The 19,918-nt window shown below is 34.9% G+C and overlaps 1 protein-coding gene across 3 annotated transcripts in view; it reads right to left on the reverse strand.

The window, feature by feature from the left end:
* IL7 (interleukin 7) overlaps window positions 1-19,918 on the reverse strand; it is a 94,730-nt gene that overhangs the window by 32,086 nt on the left and 42,726 nt on the right. The window contains exons 3-5 of one of the 3 annotated variants that reach the window (XM_047842911.1): window positions 17,014-17,094; window positions 15,790-15,921; window positions 2,986-4,904 (exon numbers count right to left, since the gene is read on the reverse strand). In XM_047842911.1, coding sequence (XP_047698867.1) covers window positions 4,785-4,904; window positions 15,790-15,921; window positions 17,014-17,094 — 333 coding nt within the window. In that variant the 3' untranslated portion in view covers window positions 2,986-4,784. Of the gene's footprint in view, window positions 1-2,985; window positions 4,905-15,789; window positions 15,922-17,013; window positions 17,095-19,918 lie in introns of those variants that run through there. The other 2 variants (XM_047842912.1, XM_047842913.1) reach the window with 2 other exon arrangements.

A 19,918-nucleotide genomic window follows, 5' to 3' on the forward strand; every position in this document is an offset into this window, starting at 1 on the left:
ACCCATTTCCCCCATCCCTCCCCTCTCGTAACCTCAATTTCTCTGGTAGTGACCAGGGATGCTGCCAATCATTCAACCATGCACCACACACCCACCCCCACAACAAAGAATGTTAATTTCTTGGTTTGGATAAATGTACCATGCTTATGTAAGATGTTAGCGTTAGAGGAAACTTGGTAAAAGGTATACAGGAACACTGTACTATCTTTGCAACTCCTATATATCTGAAATTATTTCAAAATATATAAATAAAGCTTATACTTAAGGGCAACATACAGCTTCAGAGTCAAACAATCGATATTTTCATAATTTATTTCTATTACAGTGTACTATGTACTATAGCTGAAGTATTGTTTTGATTTTTTGCAAATTACTTGAATCAATGAAATTTATATTGGCAGTGATACATGTTGACATTTTTGAGACCAATAACATACTTTCAAATGTCTTCAAAGGGGTCTTTAATCATCTTACCTAAAATACCTCCTCTGTTGATCAATCTTGTTTTTTCTTTCTTTGTTTTCCAGAGAATTTGTTTTCTGTAATAATTTTGTTCATTTGTTGAGTGTTGCCTTTTTTGGAATATATGCTCCCTGAAGGCAGGGGCTTTCTTGTACCTCTAGGTCCAGAACTGTCACATTAGATATGGATGCTTAATAAATATTTGTTGAGTGAATTATCTGTATCTGTGTTGCATCTTCCTGTTAAGTGGTATTCAAAGGATGGGGCTTCTTTAAACCCACTGGGCTGTGAAGATAGAAGTCCCAACCATAGTATATAACTTAACCTTGATGAAAGTAACTCCTCTTTCTTAAGTATAAAGATGTATTTGTCTACATATTTAAACTTTTTCACAGCTAAAGACAAATCCTTTCCTTTCTGCTGGGAATGCTGGGTAAGGAGATAAGGTAGATATCTTTGATTTTATACTTTCCTGTCAGATCTTTCTGATTTCTCCTAGAAAGCTTTTACTTCACCTGATGAGATGTTCTTCAAACCAACCGCCTTTCATTTGATAAGATTTGGACCATTTCCAGAACAATTTATAAGAGTTCCTGTCCAATTAAATTCTTAGGTAAAATGTTCCCATTTGATTCAGATTATTTTCAAACATAAAATTTGTGATAAGCATCAAAGGTAGAAATTGGCAAGCACATGCCCATCTCTCACATGGTAGCACCTGATAGATTATTGAGTTATTTGTTGACCTTAGTGGTGGCACAAACGAAAAAATCATCAATCCCACCCGGGAAGTGTGGAAAGGATGGGACCCTTAGTCTGTGTTTTAAAGAAAGAAAAACAGGAGCAGTGAGCCCTAAATTGTAAATGTTTCCACAATATTCCCCATGTAAGATACAGGTAGAAAATTGATTCACTTTGATAATAAGATCTTAAAGTGTATCTAACCTCCCCCCTACTTAGAAAACTTGTTTTCTACAGAAAATCGCAGTTTTTTCTTACCGTTGTGTATGAGGAGGATGTAAAACAAATAAATGAAAATAAACCCCAGGTTATTCCAAACCAAAGTAACCATTTTGCATCTTTCTCAAATACTAAATACTTGGTGAATCTAGGTGCATACATATATTTAGGTACTGAGACATAAAAAACTGTTGGTGATTATCAATGTACCTACCTATTGTATTTTTCTTGTCCTATAATATCTCCACAGATTCTATTATTTGGTCAGAATCAAGACTGAAAGCTGTTTCACAACAAAGTTTAGAAATGAAAATTCCATGGAGATGTTGAGAACACAAAGCTGTGAAGTCCTATTGGTTTAAATTAATTACATTCTATGCTCCTATCATATCTACCTTTAAGTAAGTTGTATTTTATTGCAGTAAAGTATTTTTTTGATAATTAGATTTTTATTGATACACTGGTTTAATGCGATTTGTCTTTATGTATTAACCACCATATACCTAGCTTTTCCCATTAGAAGCTTAAAGGAACGCAAAAGATCATATGCTTTTTCAGAAGAAAACATTTTAAACAAATGTGGATAGAAAACAAATTATGTAAATAAGTTGTATTTAAGATAAAATATTAAGATGAATCTGATCAAATAATAATGCCTGATACCGGAAATTAAGTGCTGGGCAACGAAAGGAAGAAATATTAACATTATCTAGAATCATCATGGAAGCCATAGCAATTGAGGAGAAAGGAATTGAGATGCCCCTTGAAGTTTGAGCAGGATCTGTAGTTTTAAGAGAACTGTCTTAATCCTGGAAGGAGTATTTCCTTCAACGGATTCCTTGGGAGCCTATTCTAAAAGACTTTTAATTGAGACCCTTTATATAATGCAATATTCCCCAAAGTGCATTTAGGTAATGGATTTTACATAAAAGTAGTGCTCTCTAGTCAAATTTTGGAAGTGATTTTTAGTGTTAAGTTTTTTTTTTAAAGCTGTATGTGTTTATACATCCTTTAATATACTTGTATAAATTGTAAATCTCTGAAAGAAAATTTATCTGACTCCAGAACTCAGAATCCTCCCTCTTTTTATTTTTCTTTTTATATTTCTCCTCCTCCTCCTCCTCATCTTTCTTCATCTTCTGTGCCGTCATCATCTTTTTCTGTAGCATTGATGAGGATTAGGATTACTTGGGACAAACTTTAGAAAATGCTGCTTTAAAGCATTGTATATGTACATACTGGAAAGAAAATGTTCATTGGGATAAAACAAGTCTCTAATTGGAGAGTAAAAATATAAAAATATAATATCCAAGTTCGTTATTAACTAGCCTGCCTTGTCTCCACTTACCTTCCTAGTGGGTAGGAAACAACGAAGGTAAATACAACCATAAATGCCTGGGTATTTTTTTTTCAAGCATTTGGTACACAGTATAGGCTGAATACTGTTTTGAGTGTGAATTTTCTCTAAAATTCAAACATATCATAAACAAATGAAAATCAAGGAAGAAAATTTTAATAACTTATTGCAAGCATTTAAAAATATTGTTCTTTATTTTGCCATAATCTCAGAATCATTTTCAACACTTGTTAGGGATGTTTGAGACAGGCTTCAAGGAACACTTTCAAGGACAGTTTGAAAAGCTTGCCTTAGAAACTTAAAATTCCCTCATTTCTACAGCTGATGGTTTACCGACAATACCAGTTCATCAGAGTGAAGGTGTACCACACAGTTGACCATGTTTTATGGTGGAAGGAAGCATAGCTTACTTGGAAAAGTCCATCTGAAGAAAGAGCTTGGTGAAGAATCATTTGCTCCTGAAAGTGTGAGCTCCCTTTTCTAGAGTTAATAATGAAAACCAAACAAAAAACATACTTGATTCAAAGCCCTATTAATGGAGCAGTCAGTGAATTCTGTACAACTGTCTGCACAATTCTACACAGCTACCTGCACCAGTGAGGGTGAAACGCCATAGGATTTAGGGAGAGGGAGAAAGAGAGGCAGGGACACAAACCTGAACCGAGAGGAAAGTCTTACCACCACACACTGGCACCAGAGCCTCATCTGAAGCTCAAAGCCGGTCAGCACTTTACCAGGTGGTAATGAAAGCATAAAAGAGCAGTAAGGCTGTGAGTTAAGCAAAGTGGTGGCTGTTGAAGGACTCTGGCCTGGCTAGAATAGGTTTTTCATTTCCCTTTATAAGTAAGCAAAGACTATTGGCAGACTTTTCTAAACTGGATGTGGTATATACAAAAGCTTCTTTTAAAAGACTAAAATTTAACATAGAAAGCAAAGTTCCTGTTCTTATATAGTTTTGGGTCCTGGTTTCATGCACATTCTGAGTAATAAGGTATTAAAAGTCACATATTCAATGACAGTGAGAGATCAAATAGTGGTACAGTATTAAAATCTTGTTTTAAAAGGCATTAAGTGAATCTGACAGTGTTATTACATAGGCCATTTATTATCAAAGGAGGAATGTTATCCAAACTAAGCAACGTTTGTAATACTGTATGAAAATATTTGTATATAAAACAGATACAGTGTCAAAATTAAATATACACATTTCATTAATTAAAAGGTCAACATATATTATTCTGTTAAAAATATACTTCCCAAATTGCAAACTCATTTAGACAAATTTTATTACATATAAATGACCAAAATAACTCAGTATTATGGTTTAGCATCTTTAGAACAGGTGAGTTTCTATTTTGTGAAACTATCCTTTATGGTCATCTTAAAACATTTTCTATACCATCTAGTGAAGGCACTGTGTTATACATTCATGTATGATTACATGTCTTAATCTCTCTCTTAAATCTCTTGTACTCCTTCATACTGCTGCTGCTTTAAGGTATATGACTCCTCCTCTCATGGACGTTACCCACATCTCACTGTTAATTCTGAAACATTTTCAGCACAGAGACACCAATTTCCACTCTCATTGTAGTATGCTGATGCATAAAATTAATTTGATAATAAAGCAATGTTATTTTTTAATCCTTTCAACCTTTATATACTTCACAGATTTTATCTCTTCTTCTGAAATTGTAAAACAGGTTTAAAAAGTATTATTGCAACTAATAGTTTACATGGATTATCTTACAAAAATCACAGAATTAATACTGATTGATTATGTCCAAAAACATATAAAATAGTTTGTTGATTGCAGCATTTGGTTTCCACTGGCTGCGTCCATCTAGTTCTAGTTCTATTGTATGAATTTCTCAGCTGCTGTAATCCACTTTTACCAGGAGGCATTCTGTCACTTCTAGGGTATTCTACCCCCAAAAACTGAGCAAATAGATTCTTGGAAGATACAACTAAAGTCATATGTCTTTATATTGCCACTCCATATTTTTCAATGTTCTTTAGAGCCCCTCAAAATTTTATTCCAACAAGTTTTTATCTTTTGTAGTAGTATCCCTAGGAAACACAAGCTCTTCTGTTTTCTCTGTTCCTTTAAAGATTTGCTGTCTTCCTAGAAAAATAAATTTAAAAAGTTTCAAATTTACATTAAAAAACACCTTTTAAAATATTCAATTATTAATTTCCATCCTATTAGGTTATGCTGAAAGTTTGATGAAATTGAAAAGGGAGGATCTTGAATGATATTTTTTGAACTATGATTTCTAACTATACTTGTGATAATTGATGTGGAGGAAATTCAAGATTGTTGTGGTTTAAGATTTAGGATTAAAGAGCTACATCAGGTGGCTGCCATTTTCACCACTGCAACAGTGTACATGCTATTGAAATTCTGCTGAAATTTACATGGAAAAGGTATTTGTGGATTACTCAATTGTCTTGTTTAATATAGGAAAAAGTGTATTTTTTTGTGGAAGGAAGAATTAACACTGAAAACATTCTGGGTATTTTGGCAAAGTTGATTGATGATGATCTACCTGATTGAGCTTGTGCCCTAAGGTCCACCCTGACAATCTGGTTGATTTTCAGACACGTGCCTCAAAACTCGTTTTCAGGCCCTGATGAAAATCTTACAAAAGGCTACCTGTACAACCTACAGAGAGTGGAGAAAGAAATACTTTACACGGAATAGATACATAAGGGAGCAGCTCTGTATACACTTGATCACATTCCAGTAAACCCCTGGAAGGGGGATTCATGGAGGGTAGTGTAATTCACCTTTTGGATAACAACCAATTATTGAGTGTTTTCTAGGTCACGTATTGCGTTCCATGCTTTACATACATTATTTCATTTTATCTACTTAATGACTTTATGAAGTTGATGATTTTGCCTCCATTCACAGATGAGGGAACTGAGCTGCAAGAGGATAAATAAGCTACCATAGTCATGTAAGTATAATACCTGTGGTTTAAGATCATCTGTCCTATTATTAGTTTAGCCACAAATTGGGATCTCTCTTTGTTATATATTTAGTAACACTAACACATAGCCTTTAAATAATACACTTAAAAGATTAAATAGATTTCAAAGAAAAATATGAAGGAGAATTTCTCATATTCATTTTATTGAGGGTCTAGGACATCTTCACAAAATACAAACTGAAATTCATAGGACTAAGCAGTTTTGAAATGCATAGATGTGAAAATTTAAGTGACATTTCCTAGGACACCAAGATTGAGCATTCATTAAAAAGACAAATGCAAAAAAAACATGATTTTACCTCTGTAATCCTGGGAACACAGATGTTACCTCCCTTCTCTAAGCTTTGTTTCCAAATTTTCTTAGCCAGAATCCCTCAATGTATTTATATTGCTCGTGTTCATTTCCACTCTTCCAGTTCAGCTGGAATTCCTATGATTTCCTGAGTCCCAGAGCATGCAACTCCCCCTCCTTCTTTAAGAGAAATAAGGGATTTCCATGCTCCCATATATCTATTGGTGGAATAACATTATAATAGTAACAGAAATGTGAAATAACGGAAATAACCCATCATTGCTATGAATCAACTGTCTTCGTTTTCCATGTCCCACTCTAGTTAATATTTACATCATTTTTAAGTTTTGTATTAAGCTTTTACTTAAATTCTAGTATAGTTAATATACAGTGTTAAATTAGTTTCATATGTACGATATAGTAATTCAACACTTCCACACATCACTATGTGCTCATCACAAGTGCACTCCTTAATCTCCATCACCTATTTAACTCATCCTCACACCCATCTCCCCTCTGGTAACCATGTTTCTTCTCTATAGTTAAGAGTGTTTCTTGGTTTGCCTCTCTCTCTCTCTCTCTCTCTTTTTTTCCCTGATGCATATTTGTTTTGTTTCTTAAATTCTTTCCTGCTTTGTTGAAGATTCGTTGACCATATAATTGTGGGTCCATTTCTGGGCTTTCTATTCTGTTCCATTGATCTCTGTGTCTGTTTTTGTGCCAGTACCATACTGTCTTTGATGATTACAGCTTTGTAATACAGCTTGAAGTTTGGAACTGTGATGTCTCTGCTTTGGTTTTCTTTTTCAAGATTGCTTTGGCTCTTCAGGTCTCTTCTGGTTCCATACAAATTTTAGAATTGTTTGTTCTAGCTCTGTGAAAAATGCTGGTGGCATTTTGACAGGGATTGCATTCAATGTGTAGATTGCTTTGGGTAGTATTGACATTTTAACAATATTTGCTCTTCCAATCCACGAGCATGAAATATTTTTTCATTTCTTTGTGTCTTCTTCAATTTCTTTCAAAAGTGTTCTATAGTTTTCAGAGTACAGATCTTTTGCCTCTTTGGTTAGGCTTATTCCTAGGTATCTTACAGTTTGGTGCAATTGTAAGTGGGTTCGATTTCTTGATTTCTCCATCTGCTGCTTCATTATTGGTGTATAGAAATGCAACAGTTCTGTATGTTGGTCTTATATCTTGCAACTTTGTTGAATTTGTGTGTCAGTTCTAGAAATTTTGGGGTGGAGTCCTTTGGGCTTTCTACATAGAGTTATCATGTCATCTGCGAAGACCGAATGTTTGACTTCTTCCTTGTCAATTTCAATGCATTTTATTTCTTTTTGTTGTCTGACTGCTGAGGCTAGGACTTCCAGTACTATACTGAACAACAGTGGTGAGGGTGGACATCTTCGCCATGTTCCTCACCTTATACGAAAGGCTTTCAGTTTTTCCCCACTGAAGATGATATTAGCTGTGGGGCTTTCATATATGGCCTTTAGGCTGCTGAGGTATGTTCCTTCTATCCCTACTTTCTGGAGGGTTTTTATCAAGAAAGGATGCTATATTTTGTCAAATGCTTTTTTCTGCATCTACTGTAATATGATTTTTATCCTTTCTTTTATTAACGTAGTGTATCATGTTGATTGATTTGTGGATATTGAACCACCCCTGCAGCCCAGGAATAAATCCCACTTGATTATGGTGAATCATTCTTTTATGATACTGTTGGATTTGATTTGCTAGTGTCTTTTCGACAATTTTTGCATCCATGTGCATCAAGGATATTGGTCTGAAATTCTATTTAGTTGGGTCTTTGTCTTGTTTTGGAATCAAAGTAATGCTGGCTTAATAGAATTAGTTTGAAAGTTTTCCTTCTATTCCTATTTTTTGGAACACTCCCAGAAGAATGAGTATTAACTCTTCTTTAAATGTTTGGTAGAATTTGCCTGGGAAGCCATCTGGACCTGGACCCTTGTAGTTGGGAGATTTTTGATTACTGATTGAATTTCTTCACTGGTTATGGGTCTGTTAAAATTTCCTATTTAGTCCTGATTCAGTTTTGGTAGTTTACATGTTTCTAGGAATTTGTCCATTTCTTCCAGATTGCCCAGTTTGTTGGCATATAATTGCTTATATTATTCTCTTACAATTCTCTGTATTTCTGCAGTGTTGGTTGTGATCTCACCTCTTCAATTCATGATTTTATTTATTTGGGTCCTTTCTCTTTTCTTTTGTTAAGTCCAACTAGGGGGTTATCAATTTTGTTCACTCTTTAAAAGAACCAGTTCTGGGTTTCGTTGATCTATTCTTTTTTAAAATTTCTGTATCATTTATTTCTGTACTAATTTTATTTTATTTTATTTTATTTTATTTTATTTTATTTTATTTCCCTTCTTCTGCTAGGTTTGGGTTTTAATTGCTGTTCTTTATCCGGCTCCTTTAGGTGTAAGGTTAGGTTGTGTATTTGAGACTTTTCTTGCATCTTAAGGAGACCTGTATTGTTACATACTTCATTCTTAGACTGCCTTTGCTGCATCCCAAAGGTTTTGGGCTGTTGTGTTTTCATTTTCATTTGCTTCCATGTATTTTTTTAAATTTCTTCTTTGATTTCCTGGTTAACCCATTCATTCTTCAGTAGGATGTTCTGTAACCTCGTCTTTCCAAATTTTTTCTTGTGATTGACTTCAAGTTTCATGGTGTTGTGGTCTTAAAATATGTGTGGTATGATCTCAATCTTGAGGCCTGATTTCTGACCAGTATGTGATCTCTTCTGGAGAATGTTCCATGTGCACTCAGAAAGAATGTGTATTCTGCTGCTTTTGGATGCAATGCTCTGAATATATCTGTTAAGTCTTATCTGGTCCAGTGTATCATTCAAAGCCATTGTTTCCTTGATGATCTGCTTAGATGATTTGTCCATTGTTGTAAATGGGGTGTTAAAGTTTCCTACTATTATTGTATTATTATCAATGAGTTCTTTAAGTTTGTTACTATTGTTTTTCTTTTTATTACTAATTTTATTTTTTTCATTTACATCCAAATTAGTTAGCATGTAGTGCCACAGTGATTTCAGGAGTAGATTCCTTATTGCCCCTTACTCATTTAGCCCATCCCCCCTCCCACAACCCCTCAAGTAATCCTCTGTTCTCTATATTTGAGTCTCTTATGTTTTGTCCCCCTCCCTGTTTTTATATTATTTTTGCTTCCCTTCCCTTATGGTCATCTGTTCTGTGTCTTAAAGTCCTCATATGAGTGAAGTCATATTATACTTGTCTTTCTCTGACTGACTAATTTCGCTTAGCATAATACCCTCCTGTTCCATCCACATAGTTGCAAATGGCAAGATTTCATTCTTTTTTGATTGCCGAGTAATACTCCATTGTATGTATATACCACACCTTCTTTATCCATTCATCCATCGATGGACATTTGGGCTCTTTCCATACTTTGGCTATTGTTGATAGTGCTGCTATAAATATTGGGGTGCATGTGTCCCTTTGAAACAGCATCCCTGTATCCCTTGGATAAATACCTAGTAGTGCAATTGCTGGGCCATAGGGTAGTTCTATTTTTAGGGTTTTTTTTTTGATGAACCTCCATACTGTTTTCCAGAGTGGTTGCACCAGCTTCCATTCCCACCAACAATGCAAAAGAGATCCTCTTTCTCCACATCTTCGCCAACATCTGTTTTTGCCTGAGTTGTTAATGTTAGCCATTCTGACAGGTGTGAGGTGGTATCTCATTGTGGTTTTGATTTGTATTTCCCTGATGATGAGTGATGTTGAGCACTTTTTCATGTGTCAGTTGGCCATCTGGATGTCTTCTTTGGAGAAGTGTCTATTCACTTTAAGTTCTTTAAGTTTATTATTAACTGATTTATATATTTAGGTGGCTCCACACTGGGGGCATAAGTATTTACAATTGTTAGATCTTTTTGATGGATAGATGCCTTTATTATGATAGAGTGCCCTTCTTCATCTCTTATTTCAGCCTTTGGTTTAAAATCTAGTTTTTCTGGGGGTGCCTGGGTGACTCAGTCAGTTAAGTGTCCACCTCTTAATTTCAGTTCAGGTCATGATCTCGTGGTTTCATGAGTTCAAGCCCTCCATGGGACTCTGTGCTGACAGTATGGAGACTGCTTGGGATTCTCTGTCTCCCTCCCTCTGCCCCTCCTCACTCATACTGTCTGTCTTTATTTATTTATAAATAAACTATTTAAAAAATAAAATGAAATAAATAAAATAAAATAAAATAATAAAATAAAACAAAATAATAAAGTCTAGTTTGTCTGAAATAAGTATGGCCACTCCAGCTTTCTTTTGATGCCCGTTAGCATGATAAATGGTTCTCCATATCCTCATTTTCCATGTTGAAGTGTCTTGGGCTAAAATCAGTCTTTTGTAAGCAGCATATCAAGGAGTTTTTTGGTTTTTTGGGTTTTTTTGCCCATTCTGATACCCTATGTCTTTTGATTGGAGCGTTTAGTCCATTTCCATTTAGAGTAATTATTGATAGATATGAATTTAGTGCCATTGTATTACCTGTAAAGTCACTCTTCCTGTAGATTGTCTCTTTTCCTTTCTAGTTTTTGTTGTGTTTGGTATCTCTTTCCTGCTCATAGAGCCCCCTTTAAAAATCCTCACAGAGATTGGTTTAGTGTTCACCAACTCCTTTAGTTTTTTTGCCTGTCTTGGAAACTCTATTTCTCCTTTTCTGAGTGACAGTCTTGGCACATAAAGGTTCTTGGCTGCATAGTTTTCCCATTTAGTATGTTGAATATATCATGCCACTTCATTCCAGCCTGCCAAGTTTCTGTGGATATGTCTGATGCTGACCTTATGTGTCTACCTTTGTAGGTTCAGGACCTTTTGTCCCTAGCTACTTTCAGAATTTTCTCTTTACCTTTGTATTTTGCGAGTTTCACTATGATATATCATGGTGTTGACCTGCTTTTGTTGATTTTGATGAGAGTTCTCTGTGCCTCTTGAACTTGAATGCCTGTTTCCTTCCCCAGATTATGGAAGTTCTCAGCTATAATTTGTTCGTATAAACCTTCTGCCCCTTTTTCTCTGCTCTTCTTCTTGGACTCCTATGATATGGATATTTTGCGCTTTATGGAATCACTGAGTTCCCTAGTCTTTATTTGTGACCTAATAGTTTTTCCTCTTCTTTTCAACTTTATTATTTTCCATAATTTTATCTTCTATATCACCTATTCATTCCTTTGATTCTTCTATCCCCATTGTGATTACATTCAGTTGGTTTTGCCTTTCAGTTAAAACATTTTTTATTTCAGCCTAACTAGTTTTTAGGTCTTTTATCTCGGCAGCAAGCGTTTCTCTGGTGTCTTCTATGCTTTTTTCGTGCCCAGTTAGTATTCTTATGACTGTTGTTCAATATTCTTGTTCAGATACTGCTTATATCTGTTTTGAGCAAATCCCTGGCTGTGGTTACATCTTGATCTTTCTTTTGGGGAGAATTCCTCCATCTTGTCATTTGTCTAAGTTTCTGTCTTTTCCGTGTTATGAAAGGTTGTTGTTTCCTGCTCCTGAGAGTAGTGCTATATTAAGAAGGGATCATACATTGTCCAGGACCTGGTGCTTTAGGAAATGTTTCTGGTGTATGCTGTGTGCAGTCTCTACTTTTGTGATTTGGCTGCTCTTTCCCCAGGTCAGTCCTCTGCAGAGTTCCCCCTTGTTTGCAATGGGGAGTATTTGGGCCTTTATAAATAGGTGTATTTGATTTGTTTGTTAAAATAAGCCTGATTTTTAAAAAAAATCCTCCAAAAAAAGAGAAAAAGAAAAGGAACAAAACCAAATAAGCAACCAAAAAACTTTATGCCTGATTCCAATGAGAAAGAAAGAAAGAAACACCTGATCCAAAAATGGGAAAAGGAAAAAAACCCAAACAAACAAAGAAAAATTATAAGCCTAATTTAAAAAAAAAAAAAGCCCAGTCCTATTTCCACCAGAACCGAAGCAGAAACTTTGGAGCACTCTATGATCAGTAGACCTGCTGCATGCGGGGTGTCTGTGTTGGTCCTCTGGGGAAGAGACCTGCTGTGCTTGCTCACAGACCTGTCCTAATAAAGATGCCCCTGCAGGATACAGGGGGGCAGGGTTTGGTGTAAGTGGCTCCAGCCTCCACTGGTGGTGCTGTATTGCTCACTGAAGCTTGTTATGTGGCAAACACTTTTTAAAGCATATTATATAATCATATTTAATTCTCATATAACAGAGGTAGCTACTTCTATTAGTCTTAATGCAGAACTGAGGAAACAGGGATTCAAAGAAGTAACTTTTTAAAGCTCATGCCAGGAGCGCCTGGGTGGCTCAGTCGGTTAAGCGTCCGACTTCAGCTCAGGTCACAATCTCGCAGTCCGTGAGTTCGAGCCCCGCCTCAGGCTCTGGGCTGATGGCTCAGAGCCTGGAGCCTGCTTCCGATTCTGTGTCTCCCTCTCTCTCTGCCCCTCCACCTTCATGCTCTGTCTCTCTCTGTCTCAAAAATAAATAAAACCTTAAAAAAAATTAAAAAAAAAATAAAGCTCATGCCATCAGTCAATAGTACGGTTGAGATTTGAATCCAGAGTCTGACTCCAGAGGCTTCACTACTAGTATAGAAGGGAGATAGAAACTACACTTGAATCAGCAGCTAGACAAGGCAGTAATCATTTCCTGCATTGGTTACCATTGTGTCAGCTGAAAGAGGTTTGTCTGGAGAGCATGCCTCGTGTTTAGGGTATGCAGCAATCTCAAGGGTAAGATATTTCCTACCCCATACCTACTTCCCTTCCCCTTCTGGACATATTCAGTGAATTACAAATGTCCTTTTCAGTCTATCCAGAATGCATTCTCTTTCTAATTTAATGTTGAATATAATGTGAACTCAATCACTACATTGACCCTCAAAATGGGATTCTGAAAAAGGCAAAGAGGTTCTTTAGGTGTGGATCAGAGCAAGATATTCAGACAGATAGGGGTTTGAATCCCAATTTGTTCTTTTACTAGCTGTATATCCCTGGGGAAATTAAATATTTTGAAGCTCAGTGTCCTCATCTCTATAATGGCAATATGACCACCTCTCCTAGGGTTATAGAGAGGGCTAGATACATAGTGCTTAAATAAATGATAGTACTCCTACTTGACTTACTAGGAATATCAATTCTGAAGGCATCACACCTAGCAAAGGATGGGGTGTGCTTTATTGAGGGGTAAGTTCTAGGAAATAATGCCAAAATGCACAGTCTGGGCTGGGCTTTCTCTTTGCACTTGTCAGTTCAGGTTCTCTCTCCAACTGGAGAGCCTTTTGGACTCCTGCTGCTCTCTCTCCAACTGGGGAGCCTTTTGGACTCCTGCTGCATACAAGGCTAGTCTCCTGGGGAAGTGTTCAGAGTCCTCACTTTGACTTCAGGTCTAAGCCATGTTCTTCAATCCAGCTTCTCTGGCAATAAAGCCCCACTTTTAATTCATATCTGCCTTCTGTGTCTATTTCCCAATTCAGTCACAGAATTTGGCCGTAAAATCGGTCTACAGTTGAGGCAGTGTGGTGGCATGAGAGATCATAGCATCAAACCACACCACCTAAATTGAATCCCAGATGTACCTCATACCAATCTGTGACCTTGGGAATGTTTCTAACTTTTTCTGTGTTGTAGTTTCTTAATGGTACATACTTGCAGGATTTTTGTAAAGTCTGAGGTAATATATATATAATACCTACAGCACTGCCTGGTACTCTCTTAGCACTAAATAAGGGTTGTTAAAAATAACATATCTGGAGAATTTGTGTCAGAGTAAAGGACAAATAAGAATCCTACTTCCAAGCCCCATCTTTGCTGACCCCAATCAAGCTCTGCCACCATGAACCACAGAACTGATTATTTCAGTGCTATTTGTGTCTCCTTTCCAAGATCTCCCCACCCTTGGTAGCTATTTTGAAATGTCTCTTAATTCCATCACAATCACTCAGGGGATCCACTTTAAAAGTTGAATCCCCATGGCATTCCCATGTCCAGCACTATGTTAATGCCTGTGAGATATGAGAAACCAATATAGAAGGGTATACTAACTGGGACAAAAGTAGAATTTTAATCAACATGAAAATAAAGTTAGCATTAATTTATTAAATCCTGACCATAAATTTTAATAAGCTTTATCCATCAGAAGCAAAATGAATTAAATAACAATAAAAGCTTATAACATGCTTGACTCATGAAGGAAATTCACTGTAGCTAAATTCAAAATTTAACATTTTGCCTTATAATTTCAAGAAAAAGGTGGGCTGTATCAGGTTAGTTAACTTTGTAAGAATTTAATTTAATTTCAAGATAGAAATTATTTGTGTATTTTCTTCTACAATTAGTTGATTTTGGAACATGGTATTCCATGCAACTTTCAACACATGAGAGAAGGAATTGCAAATATATAGCATACCTCTAACCCTTACTGCTTCCTAAGCCAAGAGTTGATATCACCAGTTTTGTCTGCAGACTTCTCAGTTCAGCCCTGATTTGAGACTTTATGTTCAACATAACTTTTCCAACAACAGTCACTATTAAGCAACTGGATGTATAAGCAATAAGAAGCCTATCTGCCATTCCTCCATTAGACAGTGCTTTGAAATCACTCTAAATAAGGATTAAAAGGCAGTCGCCTGGAGTATATGCCTTCACAAGATGTAAGCTTGGCCTTGATGGATGCATAGAACAGGATAGTCCAAAGTTATAGAAAAAAGGACAGTAGAAATTCCACATAAAGGACTAACATAAGTAAGGGGAAAAAATGGAAATAAGCTTGGTAAATCCAGGACACCAAGAGGAGACTGGCTTGATTCAGGTAGATAATGTAATGATAAATGAAGTTCAAATTCCATTGTTTTTATTTTCATCACTGTCAATAGGGCTCAAAGATAATTTTACCATTTCACCTCATGTGGGCAACTACTGGTATTAAAAAATAGAAACCCACATGACCTTTTCCCTATCATGAAAATGTTAAAAATTTCTTTTTAAAAAAGCATAAGAAACTTTTTGGCTTTCTCTCACAGCTGGTAAAATTCCTCAAAGGGGGGCAATGGTAATAATATATTTGTTGAAACTTTTTTTAGTACTAAGCACTTTACATGAATTATGCCATTTAATCCTTTCAACCTCCTATAACAGATAACTATTTTTTTCTCCATTTTGCACATGAAGAAACAGTTGCCTAGTGTCAAGATAGTGTCTTCCAAATTTTGTTTTGCTGTTTATATTTCATAAACACTAGCAGACAAGTAGGGGAAAATTAGCCCTATATACTTATCAAAATTATTTAAAAAAATAAAAAAAAATTGTTGGACATATATATATGTCCAGTTTTAACATGTAAAGATATTTGTTAAATACATTAGATGATCTCTTTTATTGGCTATGAGTTCTTATAAATGTGTACATATACGGATTAAAATTATTAATGTGTTTTAGAGGTAAAAATTTATCACATTAGCCTCTTGGAAAGTTATTATAGAAATGAGGTATGCAGTCATTTATTTTTACTCTTCTTTCATAAACTATTTGCCCAGCTAAGAATTGGTAAGATTTTCCTCTACTAGAGTTGAGTAAATGTACTTAAACCTCAGGTAATAATAAGCACTTAGAATTCTAAGATAATAGATACATCCATAAGAGAATTATAGCACCCTATCAGAGGACTAGTTTGCATTTCTGTTCAAAGTAAACAACTTACCTTGGGGGTACAGTTCAACAACTGTAACATGCCCTGTGAAACTCTTGATAAGTGGAGATTGAATTCCTCACTGTTATTCACTTTGACAAAGTGCTTCAACTTGTGAGCAGCACGATATAAAAACACAGCTTCCTATTATAGAAAAAAATCAGAAGGGTTGTGGTTCAAATAAAATATGAAGAAATGATAAGCTTTCGTAAGGAGCCTAAGGCCAGAGCTGTGCTGCCAAATAATGCCTCACCTCCACCCCAGATTTCCATTCCAGTTAATCACATGACTGACAAATAACTAGACTAAAACTGTGTAGCTCCTAAGTGACAGTCTGAAGTCCCTAGAATTTGGTTTAATGATTACTTGACTTTTTAAAGTCTCCTTTCTTTATAATATACATTTATGATCTCATCACTTATGAGTGAGCATATATTAAGATTATTCAATTTTAAATGAGATAACCAAAGGAGAGGGCTTCTGGAGGCAACAGTAATGAAAGGTATGTGGTTTCTCTTATTATTTTTGTACCTTTTGAGCTATGGATGAATAGCTGGCAATAAGAAAATAAAGGTCCATATTCACTTCAAACAAGTCTTTCAAATATTTAAAGAAATTAAAATTAAAAGAATTTATGAATACACTATGAGATACTATGAGGTTAACTTGGTTACTGTGAAATTAAAAAAGACTTGAATATCATACTGGTTTCTGTAGATGGAAATAACACATACTATTTTCTGTAGAAGGAAATGACACAGACTTTTGTTGTAAGGTTTGTAAGTTGTAATATTCCACCAACCAGAGGTAGTAGTTGTTTGAAGATAAACAAATATTGAAAGAAAAAATTTCAAAGTCCTAGAAGTAAATTATCGTCATGACATGTTTGTGAATATGCAAGCAATCACTCTAACAAATATTTTGCTGCAGAAGAATTTCAGAAATAAGGGATATGTATGTCTTTGAATTCAGCAGCTCTTCTAACATTTTCAAAGTGAAAATAGAAATGCTAAAATAGAAAAAAATTATTTACCAAACAAGCATAGGGATCTTTGTAAAATAATTATAAAAGAAGACCACAGTATAACTTAATAGGTCAATGGGAACTGTCTGGTGAGAAACAAAAGAATATGATATGAATATAAGCAATATAATTATCTCTAACAGACATACAAATAATACAAGCTTCTATAAAGTCAAATTTGAATGACATAAATTCCAAGTAATTATTATTACCTTATTATCATCACATGCATGTTTTTTAAAAACGTTAGGTTCATTATTCGGGCAATTGGTACGATTTTTTATCATGGTGTCCTGTAGAAAGTAATTATATAACAGTATGGTTAAATTGGGGACTTTTCTAATATGTAGCAATTTTTAAAACAACGTTATAAAATTTTGTCTTAATATATGCATTTTAAGGAAAATCACTTTAGCCTGGTTCAGCTGACTAGGCATAAAGAATAGTTTTCTGTAGTTGAAGAATAAACAAATATATATACAACCCCTCACAAATTTAGAGCTTCCCCCAGACTCCATAATTTAATCCCAGAAGTCACTGAGAGAATCTGGTTCATTTGGGGAAATAAAAGTAAGTACCTATTTCAGAAGTTATGTTATGTAGACAAAATACTATAAAATTTGAAATCATGAAGTTGAGATGCATTTAAGAGGTTTTCCAGTCCGGTTTCCTGCCACTACAAAACAGCAACAAAAGAAACTTACATTAGAATAAGAGAAAACCTCTTGACACAGTGAAATTGTATTTATTCTACACAGCTTTTTTTAAATAATCCAATTTCTCTGGGATGCTTGAGATAGAACTTTGCTAGAAACAATGGGATTGAATGTGTGTGTGTTGTAATGTAGGAGTACGGAGGCAGATAGTACATGTTCATTTTTCATTTCTAAGGAATGTAGTATTAAAATGTGGGGACTACTTGAATCAAGAATTTAGTTGAGGTATTAGGAAGAACTTCCTAAGGATTCAGATTCTCTTATGCACAGGATTGGACTATTCTGTCAAGCAAACCAGCAATTCCATGCTATGAGAGCTTCTAGAAAGACTTCAAGTAATCTTAGCCTATAGGTTGTCACCAAAGAAACAGGAGAAATGGAGTAATGGCAAACTTTAGTCATGGTCTTCTCTCAGAAAAGTGCATTACTCTAATTACCCGTGAAAAGCATAAATGGTCTCTGGGTATATGTTGGCCTTAATAGTAGTATATACTATCTGCTTTACCTGCAGGAATTAGTGTCTGAACATTCATTTAACCACTCAACACTTACTATCAGCCAAAGTGCAAGGTCCCTGCCCAGCCCTATGAGAAAAAGAGACTAAGAAAACACCGTCCCAGTTTCTTGTGCCATTTGATACAAAGGGCAGGTGCTGCATCCCTCGGACACTTTTACATCACTTTTTACCTTTGGAAAAGTATGCTTTTATAAAGAGAAAATTTGTTAGTGTCAACCACCCCCATTATACTGAAAATGTCTCAAGTGAAAATGGGTATATTTTCTATAACTCATGTCGCCATTATACACATTCTAGAAGAAGTAGTGAAGAATTGACATTTGCCTATTAAATCATTTTCCTATGGATATCCATTTAATTCCAAAAAACCCAATAAATCATACATATATTTCTCTTTGATAAAACACAGAGCATTTTTTTGTCATGACATTTTTAAAAAGCTATAGAAGAGACTCTATAGAGAACAAACAGGTTGCTGGAGGGGAGTTGTTGGGGGGATGGGCTAAATCAGTGATGGGTATTAAGGAGGGCACTTGTGATGAACACTGGGTGTTATATGTAAGTGACGAATCACTAAATTCTACTCCTGAAACTAAAAGTACACTATATGTTAACTAACTGGAATTTAAAAAAGAACTTGAAGCATTTAAAAAAAAAAAGAAAAGAAGATAGACAAATGTGCGGCTAATCTGTAATGTTTTCCAACTTACCAAAAATATACAAAATATACACAATGAGTACATAATTAGTACATTTATTGGATCATTTTAACAAATTGCATGGCACATGAATATCTGAAAAGCCATTTGGTGAAGCTATTGCTCCCAGTATTAAAAAAAACAACTCATTGATATGTAGTCATATGTTGTTGTATGTATGTATAACATACGGAAAGGTAGTGTTATGCCAGTTGATTTGTTTGCCAAATGCTTGTTATAGTATATAAAGAAGTGACAATACACTTAAAAGGTTGACTTCTATAGAGGTAACAATTATTGACTCCAGTGCATTTTATGAATACATTAACAGGTGCACATGAGTGCCAATTACAGCTGGCTTCTGAAATTGTTTTTATGCAAACTTGATGAGAAGGATAGCTCAGACTATGGTCAATGGAATCACGGAGTTGAAGAGAACCTTAGATATCCATCTCTTGAGTTACTTTACTTGATTTATCAATAATAATTTCTTATAAGCATCATGACATATTTGAAGATTTCTTCATATTTATTATGAATAGGTAAAATCAAAAAAGAAAAGCCAAGATCACATTGACTTTGAACTGCAATATTTTCCAGTATGAAACATGTTATATAAATTGGTCTAAAAATACCTAATGTCCTTTCAATTATAAACTGACATGTCTTTCAGTATAATTTTCTTCTTGGGAATTTTTCCTATTATGTTTGTAACAGTAGCTTCTTCAGAAACACTAATTGTATGTAAAATGGATTTCATCTTTTCTTTTATATATTTATCTTTGATTTTTAAAAATCTCATTTTATGTGTTTTTCCCCCATATCTTCCGTATGCCTGTTCTAACACAGCACTTATTCTTTGTTCATCTATCCTCCATTTTTCCCCTAACTCTAAAGAGCTCACCTTAATTTTCTCTATTTTCTCTTCTCTTACATTGTATTATTTTTAGATCTTTTTACTTTGGTTTCTTAGAAAGTGTTGAGAAGAAAAATTTTGACATCTTCTACTGCTTTCATGGATAATTCATCTTTGATATGAATTCATTTTTCTCATCTATGTATTCATTTGCTTATTTATGTGTTTATTTGTTCATTTATTTTGGTAGTATCAATACATAGTCTTTTTATTGTCTGGTTATTTTTTGAAGTGATGCTAAAGTAAATTAGATGATTTTTCAGCCAGTAT

Source organism: Prionailurus viverrinus, chromosome F2 (genome assembly GCF_022837055.1).
Source record: "Prionailurus viverrinus isolate Anna chromosome F2, UM_Priviv_1.0, whole genome shotgun sequence".
NCBI lineage: Eukaryota > Metazoa > Chordata > Mammalia > Carnivora > Felidae > Prionailurus > Prionailurus viverrinus.